Below are 17,216 nucleotides of genomic sequence, written 5' to 3' on the forward strand. Positions count from 1 at the left end.
CAGCAACCAATCATGGAACAGCACGTTCGGCTTGTGGGCCAACGGAGAACAGAGGGATGATTTGTGTCGGCGGGCAGGGCGAGCGTCGTCTGTGAAGTGGGGCATGCTGGAACATGTAGTTTTCATGGGCCGCTCTCGCGGGCTGGGAAGACGAAGCCTAGAACACTCTTGGCCTCTGGCCGCTGGTGGCGTCCCTGGAGTAATCTTTCCCAGTCCAAGCAGAAGGGAGTTCTAAATTGAAGGCGGAGAGCAGAATTCCAACTCCCGCGCCGCCTAGAACTCACTAGGGCGAGACTTTTTAGCCGTTTCTGGCTCCACGCCTTTGGAAACAGAATTCCCTTACTTGTTGGCGTCCAGTATTCCCAGTTCCTCAGGCCCAGTTGGGTTTCAGCAGGAGGAACAGACCCGAATCCCGTCCCAGTGATAGCTGAGGCCCATTCGTATCCAAACGATTGTAGTGCCTGCCTGGCGTAGCAGGAAGCGTCCAGGAAAGGTCCGGGAAAGCTGGCCATGGAGCAAAGGTGGAAAACTGGTGGCCCACAGCCAAATAGAGCTCTTGCTGATGCTATTTCAATAAATGACTTAACTACCGATATTTTAAATCAGGAGACAAATTCACATTAAAACTCTAAATTTCCAGCTTCTCAGGAAAAATTGGAAGACCCAACCACACTAGGCTCATGGGGCTGCCCTGCTAAAAATGCCTTACTTTTCTAAGCTAGTCTCTACTCTGGCCACTAATTTACAGCACCTGCCTGGCCCTTCTAGACACTTGAATTAATGACCCCTGTTATAGATCACAGGGTGGGACAGTTGGTTTCCTGCTCCTTTAAGAAGTTGTCCTGTTGAATGAATGAACTTCTTCAGGATTAAGTGCTGAGACATCTTTTTAAAATTAGCGATATATGTATATATATATATATATATATATATTTCAGAGATTTATCTATATCTGTGCAAACAAGGACATGTGCATTCCACTAGACCTCCATGAGGGCTCAGATTTTTATCAGCTATAGTCACTACTTAATCCCTAGCATCTAGAAAAGTGCTTGGCACATAGAAGTTGATTAATAAGTAATTGGTGAAAGAATGAATGTTTGGTCTAAAGGTCATGTTAGGGGGGAGACCTTGTAAACTTTAAAACCCCCTACGAGGCTAGGCCCAGATCCATGGCACAGCAGCCAGGCAGGTGGTCTCCACTCACAGCACACACCCTGCCAACCCCCATCACAGGTATATTGACACTGTCATGCACCTTATTAAGACCACCATTGGCAATGCAAGTCCCAATACACACACCAAGTCTGACTTTATTGAATCCCTCTGTCTGGGTGGCCTGGAGCAAGGTGTCTGGAAAGAAGTGAGTTAGGACTGGGTGAAGAGGTATATTAACTAGGATAATGCTAACTGCTATAACAAATAGACCCTAATGTGTAAAACAGCTAGAAGAAGTTGATTTCTCTCTCCCTTAACAGTCCAAAACTGGTGTTTCTGGTTGATGGGTGGCTTGCCTTCTTACACTAATGTGGAGACCTAGGCTCCTTCCTTTTTGTGGCTCCACAAGCCCTTAGGGCTTCATCTTCTTCTGTATCCAGTCAGCTAAAGGGGAAGGAGAGAATGTGGAGGACACATAGGGCTGAAAAGCCTTGGCACACATCACTCCACTCACATTCAGTTGGCGGGAACTAGTTAGCACATGACCACACCTGACTGTGAGACAGCCTGGGAAATTAAAGTTTAGCTGTGTGCCCAGGAGGACTAGGACAGGAATTTGTGGTGAAGAATCACTCAGTTTCCGCCTCCGAAGGTTTCGGGTCATGGCCCTAGAAGGGGCCAGTGGAGTAGAGGGTAGAATATGGAAGAGGGGTGTCACCTTATCCTTATAGAAAGAGGGGTCCAAACTGGAGTGGTGGGTGACTTGAGGGCTCTAAGTAAGCCCATACTTAGGTAAAATAGAAGTCCCATAGTGGGTACATGCACATGTAAGAAAGAGGCCAACTGAGGACTCTAAAGAGCCTGAGTTCATCTGGGACTGGGCCAGGCTGAGGAAGCAGGATGTCCCTCTTCAGTCGACAGTACTACACCAAGGTGGGGTCTTTTATGTGAATGACTATAAACGCACACATGTCTTCGGGCACAGATGCGCCTGATCTGTTCCCTGCCCAGGTGGGCGAGCGTGTGCATACTTGGTTGCACATGTCACTGGGGTGTCTGAGTTCATATGTGCCTGTGTTCATATGTGACAGGCAGGTGTGCCTGTCACATGCACATGTCCGAAGGGCTCAGCATACATATGACATAACGCACAGGTGTTCCTGACGAGGGAGAACCTGTGTGTTTCTAACCTGTACACCTGAAGGGTCTGTTTGTGCATGACCATGCATGCAATGTATCTGTTTGTCCACACCCAGGAACAGGCCTGCAAAGGACAGCCTGGAGATGTCTCAGGACAGAGGTAGTAACTGCACGTGCACAACTGCCAGGGGGAGGGGTGCTGAGTGTGCACAGGCCCAGCACACAGCAGGTGTGGGATAGGTATGTGCTGAGTAAAGTACACAAGTGGACACTCATATCACAGTACAGATGTCCCTGCGTCTATGGTAGCCCCTGCAGGGTGTATGAAGTTGCCTAGGTGTGTGAATGTGTACTTCTGTGTTCCCAGATGTGCCCTTGGAACTCCCCAGGCTGGGCCAGACCAGGCTGGGCTCCTTGTTGGGCGCACAGAGGCCTCTGCTGTGTGTTGGTGTCTGCATGGGGCACTGCCAAGGGTGCATTGGAAGCATGTGTATGTGCGTGTGAATGTGTGCGCACGCGCACGTGTGTGTGTGTGTGTGTGTGTGTGTGTGTGTGTGTGTGTGTGTGTAGGAAGAAGCATTCGCTCTCTTAGACCTTGTTTCTTTCTGTGGTTCGGTTTCTATAGAGACACTTCCTGTGGAAGAGAAAAGAGGTAGTGAGCTGGTGTTTCAGGATGTGAGGGCCCGCAGCAGCGGAGCTGGGCTCTCTCTCTGCTGCCTGCCCTTCGCTGTGCAGGCTCTGGCCAGAGCTGCCCACAGTCCCCATGGTGGGCGCCCCCCGCAGCGGGGACCCGTGAACAGCGGCGGCATGCCAGGGAAGCCCAAGCACCTGGGCGTCCCCAACGGACGCATGGTGAGTGCGGGCTCCAGGCCAGGCCCACAGGGAGGGGGTGGGCACACCCAGGGTGGAGCCCAACAGGCACACCCGTCAGGGCTGGGCTAGAGCCTGCATGCTGCCAGCGGGGCGGGAGAAGTTGGGGAGAGGCAGCAGCAGGTGGTAGAACCTGGCACCCTCATCCCAGGACCTTCCAGATGGTTCTGATGGGGAGCTGGGGCCACCCCGGTGAGGAGGCCAGAGAAGAGCAGGCATAGGCTTCTGGCCCAGTCCCCACTGCTCTCTTACCTACTACTTTGGCACCATCTGGGGGCTGCCTGCATCCTAGGGTAGCAGGGAGTCCCGGCATGCCCTTTGCCCCCTGTATACCCCTATGGGGACCCAAGCCCCCATACCTCACTTAACCTCAGCCCCCTCCCTCACCCAGTGTCCTGATGCCCAAGGTCAGGTAAGGGGCAGCCCTTAATGGGTCACTGCCCTCCACCTAGACCTACTTCAGAGGCTTCCTGTCAGAACTAGCAGTCCTTGGGTAGGCTGGGATGGGTCAGCAGGGTCAGGCCCGGTTGGCACAGCTTCTGTCTGTTCTATTCCTGGGCTACTAGGATGGGTGGGGGGAGCTGAGCACTAGGGTGCCCCTGGCTGCTGCTAAATCCTCTCCCTGGCTGCTTGGCATCCAGGTGAGAGCTGCCCTTGAAGAGACCCGCTTCAGCAGATGGAACTGGCTGTGTCGGGCTTCTCTTCTCTCCCTCGGACACCAGCCCACTTGGCAGAGTCCCAGCCCCTCCTAAAAACTCCGGAAAGTCCAGTGTCCTAGTCGCCTACCCAGCCCCAGCCTAGTACTGTGGGACAAAGCCAATGGGTCCAGAGAGAACTGGTTTCTAATCTCAGCTCTGTTGTCCCTTACTAGAGGGTCCTCTCTGACCCTCAGTTTCTTCATGTATAAAAGGAGGAGTTTGAAATGGATTTCAAAGGCTTGCTGAGGCGATTAAGTGGAATAATGAATATGAGCCCCCTGACCCACTGTGGGGGTTCCATAAATGTCAGCCCAATGCCCCCCTTCATTCTCAGCCCCTTTTCAAGGATCCCCTGCCTCACCAAGAAGCTGAGCCACTCCCCACCCTTACTCCTCCTTCTAATTCCCAGGACCTGTCTCCATACCTCTTCCTCCAGCATCTCTTTATTGGGCAGGAGAGAGGCAAATCCCTCCAAGCTGGCTGTGTCCTCCACCTCACTATCTCTGCCATCAAAGTAACTTTGGAAGTTCGAGCATCCATGGGCCTCGCACTCCCTGGAGGCATGATGCTTGGCTCACCCCCCCAGGGCATCCAGGCCAAGGAGGAACACGCCCACTCCCACGCCCACCTCAGAGGGCAACTGGGTTGCTGCTTCTGGGCAGTGCCCAGAACTGCAGGGCAGCTGAGGGGACCCAGAGACAGACCCAGTCTCTGCCCATCCCACATCAACCTATAGCTTCTCTACTCAAGAGTCATTCAGAGCAGGGAAGGCCCCCAAGCTCTACCCCCAGCCCTGCAAGCCCACGGACACCCTGGCTTTTCTCAGCAACTTTCACACACAGGTTTATCTTTGCCCTTTCCGGGCCCATTCTGAACTCTGTGCCACCTCTTGGAATCCCAAGGGTCACAGATTGGCCACTTGCTGGCCATCGGGTAGCCTTCTGAGGCCACACTCAGCTGAGACAGAGGGACAGACCAGCATCGGATGTGCATAGGTGTAGGCCAGCTGTCAGCCTCCTGAGGGAGGTTCAAAGGAGTACATGACGTGCTGAGGGCAGCTGGCAAGAGAGGGACCGCATTTGAACCAGGCCAATCTGACTCGAAGCCAGGTCTCCTCCACCTCCCAGAACTGCCTGGCTCCGTCCTCCCCCACCTCCTCCTGCCACCAACCCCACCCACCACCACCGTCATTCCCTGCTGAGGCAACTTCATTTGTCAGCCTCGTCTTTCTGCCACTCAGCTTGTCAGGGGGTTGCAATGAAACCTGTCACTTACAGATGGCTCCCAGCCTCCCTCCCAGAGATGCCTTCATACAGTCCCAACTGCCACTTCATTTGTTCACTCATGCATTCATTCAACAATCCCTCCTTAGGGCCTGCTCGGTGCTGGCCCTGTCCCAGGCATCAAGACCAAGGCCCATTGCCCTAGGCCCTGCCCTCAAACAGCTCCCGGTCTGGCAAGGCACAAAAGGCACGAGCGCAAATACCAGAATAAAATTAAGGTTTGGGTGAGAGTGGTAGGTCAGGAATAGAGAAAGCTTGAGGAGGACCGGGAGGGAGAACAAACTTCTCCACTCACTTCGTGCATTGTTGGTGTGGAAGATGTCCTGAAAGGATGTGCCAGCTAGAGGAGGGAACAGCATGGGGAAAGGCCTACACGCAGGGAAACAGGATGTGTGTACAGGGACAAGGCCCAAGGGCTGGCGAGCCTAAAGCCTGGAGAGGAGCAGTTATTGCATCCAGTCACTCTCAGGGTGCCCAGTTAGTCTTCCTGCACAGGAAGACCTGCAAGGCAGAGCCCACTGTACCTTGGCCTACATTCCTGGAGTCCAGCTCAGGGCCATAGGTCAGCTCCACAAAGCTGACTCAGGCTGAAGAGCCAGGCAGCCAGGGTTCTCAGTGGGTCTACCCAGAGAGGATCTCTGGGCCTCAGTCACCCCAAGCCAGGATGAAATAAGATGATGATATAGAGGACCGAGCCCAGAAGATGCTCAGTAAATCAGCCCTCCCTTCAAAGTCACCCCTCCAGGGGGCAGAATTCATCCAGGAGCCCCTGGGCCCTTTACCCCAATCGACCTTGCCCATCTATGCCCTAAGGGCTGAGGCCGTGGGCCTCCCAGCTCCCCGGTACGTCTCCTGTTCACCCAGGAAGGCAGCTCAGTGGAGGGGAGACCTTAGGTTTCCAGAGTCAGGCACACTTGGGCCCTAATTTCAGCTCAGACACTTCCCAGCTGTGTGATTTCTTTGGGCCAAGGTTTCCATATCTGTAAAATGGGCATAATAATACCTGCCACCCAGGATAAGGATGTGAGGATGGAGGGAGGACATGGATGTGTAACATGGATGTGTGCCATCCATGTTCTCTCTCTGTCGGAGAGCTCAGGAAATGTTGGGTCACCCTCATCTTTATATTCTCAGATACGAGCGGCTCCCCCAGGGCCCATTTCCAAGGAAAAATGTTTGGCAAACTGAGGCCAGACCATGGGTTGGGGTTGCAGCTTGGCCACCACACCCTTCCTCATCCTTTCTTCCCCTTTTCTCCCATTCACTCACCACTTCTCCTCAGGCAAGCCAGGGTGGGGCAAGGCCAGCCCTGCTCAGCAAAACTTCCCCAGACCCAGGAGCCTGGGCAGATCAGAGCCCCAGGCAGCGGTGGCAGCAGCATGCCACTCTCCGTGCTGCACGCCTGCCACATTCACAAATGAGGCCTCGCTGACTCACCCTTCCTGGCAGCTCCAGGAGCTTGGGAATGCTGAGCCCTATGCTACCCAGGGGGAAACTGAGGCCCAGAGAAGTGAAGTTACACGCCTCAGAATGGTCAATCTGGAATTGGACCCCATCCCCGCTCCCTGCCACCTCTGGATCTCCATCCTCTCTCTGACCCAGCTATATGGGTTATTAATATCTAGTGGGGCAAGAGGGGCCCAGGAAGAACTGCATGGGGCATTCGGAGTCAGAGCATCCCTGGCAAAGGGGGTGCCAGCACCTCCTGTGAGGGCAGGGGAGGGCAACTTGGGCCCTTGTGGCTGCTTGGGAGCACCTGGGCAAAGAGGGTGCTCCTTGAGGAGGGCGTTCAGGCTGATTCCCTCCTACGGTATAGGCCTGCGCTCCAGGAGCTACAGGCTGGTAGGGGAGAGGCCCACAAATAGGTGGGCAGCAGTGTGGTGGGCACAGGGGGATTCGGGGCAACTGGTGTTTAGGGAAGACTGATGTCAACAGGCAGAGACTGGAGAGCTGTAGGGCGGGGGGTGCAGGAGCAGATACCAGGCAGAGGAAAACAGTAAAGCAGGAAGCAGGAGTGTGAAGGGGTGTGGGGAAAATAGAAGTTTGATGAAGTGTAGGGTGGAGGTGAGGGGGAGGGCAAGGGGGGGAGGTTGAAGGGGTTCATTAGTCAGGCTCAGGCAGAGCTTCAGAGGTAACCCAGCAACTGCTCTGCCTCCCAGAGTGAGGAGTGGGGCCAGAAGAGGGCCTGGGAGCCAGCCGCACATAAAGACACAATCCATTCAACATGATGTAAAGAACAAAACGAAATAGGAGTGAAGCCAAGCCCAGGCCCCTCTGCCTTCCCTGGGGTCCTGGGCTGCCCACGAGCATCCCGTGCCCCACCCCCCGACACATGGAAAAGTACAGCGGAGAGCCCTGAGCACCGTGCCCCACCCCACCCCCGACACACGGAAAAGTGCAGTGGAGAGCCCTGAGCAAGGGAGAGGCTGAGTCCTAGGTTGGAGGGCGGGCCAGAGAGAGGCCGGAGTGTGCTGCATGCGGGAAGAGGGAGGGCCAGGTGGCCACCGCGGAGTGGGAGGGGAAAGTCAGGATGGTTCCCGGAGACCTGGACAGAGGGCGGTAACCAAGGCTGGGAACAGCCACAGAGCAGCCTGGGGAGGAAGAACGTGGGACAGGCAGGTGCAGGCATGAGGGCAGCTGCCAGGAAAGGGAAAGAACAGCTGGAAGGGACCTTGGGCTTCAACTTGTCCCCTTCACACACCCCAGGAGTTGAGACTTTGTCCTGCAGCCCCGGGAGAGAATTCCCATGAAGCTGTCAGATGGGTGAGTGCAGAGGCAGCAGGGCAAAGGCTGGGGCAGCCAGGGGAGGGCGTGCAGGCTGGTTCCACGTCCAGCCTCCCTCTGCACAAGCTTTCCCTCCTCCTTAATGTCTTATCCCCGTGCTCCAGCTTGGAGACAGGCTCAGGGAGGGGCCCAAGGATGTAAAACTAGAAAAGGACAGGGCTAGGATTTGAACCCGTGTCTGACAGACCCGATGCCTGTGTTCTTCCCTCTACCGCAGGGCTTGGCAAAACTGAAAGCTGAAGCAGGGCCAGACACCAATACTAATGCAACAACAATAATAGTAATGTTCCTTGAATATTTACCACATGCCAGACAGTGTTCTGAGTTCTCTTTCTATGTATATTTAACTTATTTAATCACAGCAAGCCTTTGAAGTCCTGACCACTATTTTCCCCGTCTGTAGAGAGGGAGAAATTAAGGCACAGAGAGGTAAAGTACTCTGCCCAAGGTCACACAGAACAAATGTGAACTCAGGTAGTCTGGGGCCTGCCTCCATAAATAATATAAATGCATCAAACTGGCCCCAGAGACCTCTGAGGAGAGTGTGAACCCCTTCTAGAGAAAGCGGTTGCTGCTCAGGGCCAGCCAAGGTTGCCATGCTGGGAAGAAGCTCAAGGTAGCTGGGGCAGAAAGCTGGGGTTTCATGTAAAACTCCTGACTTTCAAATGTGGGAAACCCCTTTAAAGTTAAAAAAACCCAAAACATTCTGATATTAATAATGTCCTACTTATTTGCAGGCCAGCTCTGGCCCACAGATGTGTGACCCAGGTGTTCCCAGGTTGGGGAACAGAGAGGGAGATTCCAGCCGGGAGGGCAGGGAGAGGCTTCCTGGGGAGGAGATGTTTGCAGACTTGTTTCCAGTAGGGATGGAACGAAGTGGCATGTGGTGGAAGCCCCTGTGACAGGACCTAGTGAAGGTGTAGGAGGTGAGAGGGAGGAAGGAACTGGGGATCAGTCAAGCCCTGGTGTTAGGAGCCCAGGTGATGGGAGGAAAACCAGATTCAGGGAAGCTGATTCCGTGCCCTGCTTTGGTGGTGGCAGAGGTGGCTTCCATTTGGGACTGGCTGAGTTGGAAGGGCTTGCGGGGCATTTGGGTGGAGATGTCAGCAGGAAGTTGGCTATGTGTGTTTAAAGCTGGGGAGAGGGCTTCCCTGGTGGCGCAGTGGTTGAGAATCCGCCTGCCGATGCAGGAGACACGGGTTCGTGCCCTGGTCCGGGAAGATCCCACATGCCACGGAGCAACTAAGCCCGTGAGCTATGGCCGCTGAGCCTGTGCGTCCGGAGCCTGTGCTCCGCAACGGGAGAGGCCACAACAGTGAGAGGCCCGCATACCGCAAAAAAAAAAAAAAAAAAAAAAAGCTGGGGAGATGTGGGAGGGAGAAAGGGCCCAGAACAGAGTCAGATAGGGGTAGAGGCCACCTTGTGTGTATAGATGATGAGGAAGCTGGAGGATTTGCTAGGAAGAACGAGGGAAACCACTGCAAGAGTCATTTTGAAAGGAGGGTTTTTCTGTTTCACTTATGGTTGGGATTCCCAGAGAAGTCAGAGTTGTGCACGTTGGAGAAGGGGGGATGCGTAGAGGAAGGGATTGGCCTCTACAGCTACTCACGGGGTAGTCCATAACCAGCAGCATCAGTGCTTGGGATCTTGTCAGAAATGGAGAGTCTTAGGCTCTCCTGAACCTGAATCTCTGGAGGCTCCCCCCGCCATCATTCTAATGCACACTAAAGTTTGAGAACCACTGCTCTCTACTATAAAATAGCATCCTGTGCCCTGCCCATGGTGGGGTGTTTCCAAGAGGAGGCAGTTGCAATAAGGAGACCATCAGTTACAGAGACACCTCTCCTTCCTCAAAGACAACAGCAAACATGGATATAACACCTGCCACATGTTGGCCACTATTCTAGATGCTGGAAATATATTAAACTGATTTGATCCTCACAGCAGGCCCAGGAAGTAAATTAACTATTATTATCATCATCCCTCACTTACAGATGGAGACAAACAAGTTACTTGCCCAAAGTCATACAACTAGTAAGTGGCAGAGACAAGATTAAAAGTTTGTGTTCCTACCCACCATGCTCTACAGCCAGGCTCACCCAGTGGGTGCTGGGGGTCAACAGGGGTGACTGGGGTGTACCTGGTATAAGTCCCAGCACACACAGTGGTTGGCACATGATGGAAGGGGAGCCAGGGGCAGCCTGAGCAAAACCCTGAGCAAGCAGTGACCTGGCTGAGAATGCCCAGTGTGGCCCTCCAGACAGAGAAGAACACAGCTCCAGTCCTGGGGGCTGGGCCAAGAACTATCCCTTGAGAATCCACCCTGGGCTCTACTCTGACTTTCTACCTTGGGTTTCTTGTAGGTTCTGGCTGTCTCAGATGGAGGTAAGTGACAGAGTATGTGGAGGAAGCCTGGCTGGGGTGGGGGGTGGGGGCTGAGGGGGGTGTATATGGAAACAGCGTGGGGATACCCCTGCCATTTGCTGTCTTTCCAGGAAAAGTACCTGAGATGGGATTGGGCCAGGGGCTGGGGAAGGCTGCAAGGCTCAGCTGCACTTGTCCATCCCCCTGCAGAGCTGAGCAGCACGACGGGACCCCAGGGCCAGGGCGAGGGCCGAGGCAGCTCCCTCAGCATCCACAGCCTTCCCAGTGCCCCCAGCAGCCCCTTCCCCACCGAGGAGCAGCCTGTGGCCAGCTGGGGCCTGTCCTTCGAGCGGCTGCTGCAGGACCCGCTGGGCCTGGCTTACTTCACTGTAAGCCCTGGGGTGGGATAGGGAGGGCGGATGGCAGTGACCACCATGGGGGGAAGGGTGGGGGGCATGGGAGAGCGCATGGATGGAGTTTCAGGCTGGCCAGAGTGGGACTCCTCTGTCAGCTGCCTCATCTGGCCTTTCTTTGGCACTCTCTTACTCTTCTTCCAACTGGGAAGTTTCCTTCTCTCTGCCTCTTATTTTCTCTTTGTGCCTCCAGATCTCATCCCATCTGTCTGTCTGACCCTATCTGTCTGGCTTGGCCTCTTGGCCCTCTCTCTATACCAATCTCTTGGACCACATCCCCTGACTGGGTCTCTGTGTCTCACCTCTGTGTCTGTACCTCCTTCTCCCCACCCCCAGGAGTTCCTGAAGAAGGAGTTCAGTGCTGAGAACGTGACTTTCTGGAAGGCCTGTGAGCGCTTCCAGCAGATCCCGGCCAGCGACACCCAGCAGGTGGGGAGAAGGGGGAACTGAGGTGGCGAGATGAGAACAGAGCCTGAGCCATGCCCCTGACCTTCTCCTGTCCGTCCTGCCCCAGTTAGCTCAGGAGGCCCGGAACATCTACCAGGAGTTCCTGTCCAGCCAGGCACTGAGCCCTGTGAACATCGACAGGCAGGCCTGGCTCGGCGAGGAGGTGCTGGCGGAGCCCCGACCGGACATGTTCCGGGCGCAGCAGCTTCAGGTGAGCGGTCCCGGAGGCGCGGCCTGGGATAAGGGGCGGCGCCTTGGAAGGGAGCTCGGTGGAGCAGGGGCAGGGCCAGATCCAGCGACGGAGCCTGAGCGGCGGAGATGGTGGGGATGGGGTGGGGATGAGAGCATCTGGATGCTGGGACCCAGCTAAACGTTGGGCAGGGCGCGGGTCAGAGGTAAGTCAAGAGGAGGCAGTGAAGGAGGGGCTAGGGGCGGGACCTGGAGCAAGGAAGGGCTAGGGGCTCCCTCCCTAGGTTGGGGACGCCGCCAAGCCCCGGGGCCGGGTCTGGGACTCTGGCGGCTCGCAGAGCGCCCCCTCCAGCTCACCGTCCCGGCGCCGGCTCCGCAGATCTTCAACTTGATGAAGTTCGACAGCTACGCACGCTTCGTGAAATCCCCGCTGTACCGCGAGTGCCTCCTTGCGGAGGCCGAAGGTCGCCCCCTGCGGGAACCTGGCTCCTCGCGCCTTGGCAGTCCCGACGCCACGAGAAAGGTGCGGGCGACGGCCTGTGGGGGCAGGCGGCCGGGTGCAGATCTGCGAGGGTGTGCCCACGGTCTGTCTGCGGGTGGGGCCCGGCCCAGTGCCAGTGGCTTCCCTGTATCTTGCAGAAGCCGAAGCTGAAGCCCGGAAAGTCGCTGCCGCTGGGCGTGGAGGAGTTGGGGCAGCTGCCTCCTGCTGAGGGCCCTGGGGGCCGCCCGCTCCGCATGTCCTTCCGCAGGGGTGAGGGCAGGAGCGGGCCGCAGAGATAAGCGGGGTCGGGAGTGTGGGCAAGCCTGGAGAACCCCCCCTTCCTCCTACTGGTCCCGCAGTCTCTAAGACTGTGAAAATCGAAATGCAGGTCCGTGTGACCCCCATGTTCCCTTGGTGGTTCGGTTCCCACGCTAGACCCCAGAAGTTTGGGAAGCCTCCCCCTCAGCAGTGAAGCTTCCAGGAACCCAAACCACGTTAGACCCCTGTAAAAGGGCTCCAACAGGGTCCGCCTGGCTGGGGAGAGGCCTCGGCAGAGGGGTTGGGGGAGGGGCTGTCCTGCTCATCCTCCCTCTCCCCTAGAACTAAGGGGCGGCGCGTCAAACTCAGCCTTGCGCCGAGAGTCCCAGGGGTCCCTCAACTCCTCTGCCAGTCTGGACCTCGGCTTTCTTGCCTTTGTCAGCAGCAAATCTGAGGTGAGCCCACTGCTGGGGGAGATGAGGTGTGGGCTCAGGCCACTACTCAGGCCCCTTTGTGTGGCCACCCTCATGCCAAGTCACCGGCCCCACTTCATCCTCCACTTGATCCACATGGCCAACCGCTCAGCCTCCTCACTTTCTTCCTGTCCTCACCACATTGGGCCCCATGCATGTTATGGGTGCACATCCTCTTCAGCCGATGTGTGTGCACGTGTGGGTGCCCAGGTGTGTACAGCACGTGTGTAGCAGTCAGTGGGTGGCCCTGTCTCTGGGTGCCCATACTCTTGGGTGAGCGTACATGTATTCCTGTAGGAGGATGTATCCTGCTTGCCTACAAGTGTACCCTTGGGCATGTGTATGCCTGTGTGTGCCCCAGTGAGCTTACGTGTCTGTGTACCTGTCTGTGTGTCCTTGCATGTGTACACATCACCTCCCTTGACACCTGCTCTGAATCAGAGCCACCGGAAGAGCCTTGGGAGCTCAGAAGGTGAGAGTGAAAGCCGACCAGGGAAGTATTGCTGCGTGTACCTGCCTGATGGCACAGCCTCCTTGGCCCTGGCCCGACCTGGCCTCACCATCCGTGACATGCTGGCAGGCATCTGTGAGAAACGAGGCCTCTCTCTACCTGACATCAAGGTCTACCTGGTGGGCAATGAGCAGGTACGAACCTGGCCTGTTCCCCAACTCTAACTCCCTTCCTGATCCTGAACCCACCCCCCATTCCTGTCTCTGCTCAGCCATGACCCCAGCACCAATTCCACTTCTAATTCCAACCCCATCCCTTATCCCCACCCCCTTCCTAACTCCAGCCCCCCTGCCCCATGCCCAACTCCAAATCAACCCAGCACCAACTCCTCACTCAAACTCAGATATCCACTCTCATCCCATGAAAATCCTGTCCCCACCCCATTCCCATCCTGGTTTCCAGCTTCATCCATCATCCTCACTGTGATAGTCTCTGGGAGGAAGAGTAGGGGAAAACCACTGCTGGAGCTGAGTTTTTCCCTGTCACTCCCAGAGTTCAGACTGCCCATCCCTGAAATGGCCATTTGGGGATCCCTTACTTCCTCTGCCACCAGGGGCACCCAACTGCACCCAACCTATAAAAAACGTGCCTTTGGGTACAAACTAGCATAGCTTTAAAGAGGAAGCTAGGGCAAAATTCACTTAAACTAAACCATCCAATAAGGGGAAATCTAAAGGAAGGATGCTGCATCCCAGGGAGACCTGTCAGGATTTCATTCCCCAAGTAAACAGTCCTAAGCCCCTGCCAGGTGGGGACAGAGGGAGGCAGGCTGAGTTCTGTTCTCCAGGTCCAAAGGCTGGAGGTGAGCCAGGCTGGATGCGATCAGGAGGAGGAGTTGAAGCTCCAGAGAGTTTCTGGGTCAAGGAAGCCATTTCTGGTTGGTCCCAGGAGGCTTCATGGAAGAGGTGGCCGTTGATGAGGATGAGGACAAGTTTGCCTGGCAGAGCTGTGGGGGGAGGACATTCCAGGCACAGGTGGGTAAGAAGTGCAAGGCAGGTTCAGGGGCCTGGAGCATGGGAGTATGAGGGCCACAGTAAGAGAAGCTCTGCCCACTTTCTTGGGCCACCCAGGCAGCCTCTGCAGCCCTGATGGGTTTTCATGTCTGCTAAATATAACTTTATCACCCACACTCCACCTGTCCCTGCAGCACAGCACAGGTCTATTGCCTGGGAGAGGCTGCCTCCCAGCCCTGGGCTGGTGCAGGCAGCAGGGCCTCCAGGGGTGGTAATTACTACAGCTACTTTTATGTACCTACTGTGTGCCAGGCGCTGTGCCAGACACTTTGCATCCTTCTGGCCTCACAGCTGTCTTGCGGGGAAGAGCCCTTTTTGCAGTGAGGAGACAAGAAGTGTCCTTAGTAGGTGGGAATGGAGAGAAGTGCACAAGTGTAAAAAAAAGAGACAAGGCCTGGGTGGCTGACCAAAGGTAGGTGGTGAGGGAGGAAATGTGTCCAGCTGGTCCAGTTAGTTTTCCCACGCCTGAGGGACAAGGGGCAGTTCTCCAGGAGGCAGATCCTGACCTGGCTCAGGAAGAGGTGGCCCCATGATCCAGGACTTAAGCCTGCCCCTTAACCAAGCAGCCCTATTACCATTTCGTGCCCACCCCACCTCCATGTTTCTCATAACTCTGTTCCTTTTCCAAGTCTGTCCAGCATTCTTGCCACTAGGCTCTGATCCAGCCTGGTCTCGTACTCTGTCGGCATCTCTATGGCTCACCCGACCATCGGCCCTTCCCTCTGGCCCTTAGGGAGCCTCATTGGAGGCCCTGGGAGGAAGTGATGATTGTTCCCTCAGACCCCTGGGATGCGGGAGGAGGGAAGGAGAAGGAATTTTGAGACCCTGCCTGGCTCCTGCAGAAGGCCCTGGTCCTGGATCAGGACTGCGCCGTGCTGGCAGACCAGGAAGTGCGGCTGGAGAACAGAATCATTTTCGAGTAAGTGTCTGTCGCTCCAGTCTAGGGTCCGGGGGTCCCAGCACTCGCTTGGGTCCCAGTTCTGGCTGCTGTTCTCCCTCCAAGTCCTGCCCCTGGTGCTAACCCCGCCCCCTAGGCTAAGGCTCCACCCCCAAGAGGTCCCACCTCCCCAGTTCAGGCTCCACCCTCTCTCCGGCCAGTCCCAGGAGGGTTGGGGGAGAGGCGCGGCGGGCTCTCCGACCTTCCGCAGCGCCAGGGTCCCGCGCAGGCTCGAGTTGGCGGCGCTGGAGCGCGTGGTGCGGATCTCCGCCAAGCCCACCAAACGGCTGCAGGAGGCGCTGCAGCCCATCCTGGCGAAGCACGGCCTGAGCCCACAACAGGTGGCGCTGCGTCGGGTGAGCCGTGTGGCCGAGGGGCAGGGGCGGAGCGGGGCGGGCTGCCTGTCCCGCGGGCTGCTGACCTGTCCCCTCAGCCAGGCGAGAAGCAGCCGATAGATCTGAGGAAGCTAGTGAGTTCGGTGGCGGCCGAGAGATTGGTTTTGGACACTCTCCCAGGTAAGGGACGTTGGCCCAGGGGCTTGTAAGGGACAGCTCTGGCCCAAGAGGAAGGGGGTCCAGGCGAGAGGCAGACAGGAACGGTGGCCCTCTCTGCCACAGGTGTGAAGATCACTGAAGCTGGCGACATATCCCCCTGCCGCAGCCAGGTGAGAGAGGGACTGGGTGCCCTCTTTTGCCCACCAGCCTCCCCTCCCGGTTGTGGATCTAACCCCACGTTCTTGCAGGGTTGCCCGCCTACAATCCAGGACAAGGCCGCCCACCTCCCTGCACTGTCCCTGAACTCGCTGGCCCAGGCACCCAGTAGTATCACTGGGAAGCGGCAGACCTGTGACATTGAAGGTACATTGGGGATGATGGTGGCTAGGGACCAGAAGGGTTGGGGACCGTTGAGGGTGGGTGGCCTTACAGAGCCTTGAGCTGTGGCGGGGGCCTGGATGTCACTGGGGCTGGAACAGGGTCCACTGGGGTTGAGGGACCAGAAAGGCTGGGACAGGGGGCGGGATGCGGGCATTGGTGCTGGGGTCAGGGAGGCTGTGGCCATAGTAAGGGCAGCAGGACTGTGGTGGGCTAGCATAGGCGGGTCTGCACCCATGGGCCCCTTGACTCTGCGGCCATCCCCAGGCCTGGTGGAGCTGCTGAACCGGGTGCAGAGCAGTGGAGCCCATGACCAGAGGGGCCTTCTGCGCAAAGAGGACCTGGTGCTTCCAGAATTTCTGCAGCTGCCTGCCCAAGGACCCAACTCCCAGGAGGCCCCACCACAGACTGAATCAGCGGCCCAGCCCAAGGGGAGCCCCTCAGACTCCACTGCGCACTCGGCCCTCTGACAGCTGCCCAACCGTCCAGGCTGGCTGCATGGCACCTGGCGGGCCAAGCATGCCATGGGCCCGCTCTGCATGCCCTGTCTGTGCCATGAGTGTCCCTGGCCCCTTCCTGCCACGGGCAGGCCCGCAGGAAGAGCTGGGAGGGGATGGAGAGGGGACTCAGAGGAGTGACACTCCACAGCTGCCACCACTTGGTCCCTTACAGGCTTGCTCGTCCATCCCTTGCTGCCAGGCCACCAGAGGGAAGTGGGCCTAGCCCCCAGTGCAAGTGTGCCCAACACGGAGGGGTGGCGTTGGCAGTGCCAGCCTCCCCACCATGTACCAGGCCTCAGCAGGGAGTAGGAGGAAGGGCCGGCTCTTCCTCGGGGAGCTGGTATGAGTAAGGCCTGGGGGTGCAGGCAGCTCCTCCCTCTACCCACAGAGATGCTACTGGACTTTTGGATTTTGCAGTTGGCTTGGGGCAGCTGGGTTTGTCCTGGATGTATGATATTGTTATTATAATAATTATTATTCTGCCATGGGGTGTGTTCCTTGTGTGCCAGTCTACCCTGTGTGCCGCCCCACCCCCAAACTGTGTTGCCTCTGTCACCAGGGTCAACGCCAGGAAGCCCTTGGGGACCTCAGGATGTACCCCCTGACTTCCTGTTGTCAGAACCTGTCTTCCTGACTGCACAGAGTATGGGGTGTGAGTGTGAGAGAGAGACAGAGATAGCCAGAGAGAAGGAGGGAGGGAAGGAGGAAGCAGGGGAGGGAGGGAGGAAGGAGAGGGAGGGGTAGACCCCTCTGGGGAGCTGTGCCTCTGCTGGTGTCATTGTGCTGTTCTCTGAATCTGAGTACAGTGTCTGGTCACTGTCCTGT

The 17,216-nt window shown here is 56.8% G+C and overlaps 1 protein-coding gene across 2 annotated transcripts; it reads left to right on the plus strand.

The window, feature by feature from the left end:
• The first annotated feature begins 2,929 nt into the window (after nucleotides 1-2,929).
• Nucleotides 2,930-16,877, plus strand: RGS14 (regulator of G protein signaling 14). 2 transcript variants are annotated; one of them, XM_059061636.2, is made up of 15 exons: nucleotides 2,930-3,150; nucleotides 10,297-10,318; nucleotides 10,508-10,686; nucleotides 11,047-11,139; nucleotides 11,225-11,368; nucleotides 11,726-11,869; nucleotides 11,986-12,097; nucleotides 12,428-12,540; nucleotides 13,000-13,203; nucleotides 14,925-15,001; nucleotides 15,249-15,375; nucleotides 15,453-15,534; nucleotides 15,637-15,683; nucleotides 15,762-15,876; nucleotides 16,159-16,877. In XM_059061636.2, the coding sequence occupies exons 1-15, from the start codon at nucleotides 3,106-3,108 to the stop codon at nucleotides 16,359-16,361; spliced, it is 1,707 nt and encodes a 568-aa protein (XP_058917619.2). In that variant the 5' UTR covers nucleotides 2,930-3,105; the 3' UTR covers nucleotides 16,362-16,877. The 2 variants fall into 2 exon arrangements, with proteins under 2 accessions (XP_058917619.2, XP_066888052.1); XM_067031951.1 differs by having other exon boundaries at nucleotides 2,976-3,150; nucleotides 10,429-10,686.
• The last annotated feature ends 339 nt before the right edge of the window (nucleotides 16,878-17,216 follow it).

The sequence above is a fragment of the Kogia breviceps genome, chromosome 4, assembly GCF_026419965.1.
Source record: "Kogia breviceps isolate mKogBre1 chromosome 4, mKogBre1 haplotype 1, whole genome shotgun sequence".
NCBI lineage: Eukaryota > Metazoa > Chordata > Mammalia > Artiodactyla > Physeteridae > Kogia > Kogia breviceps.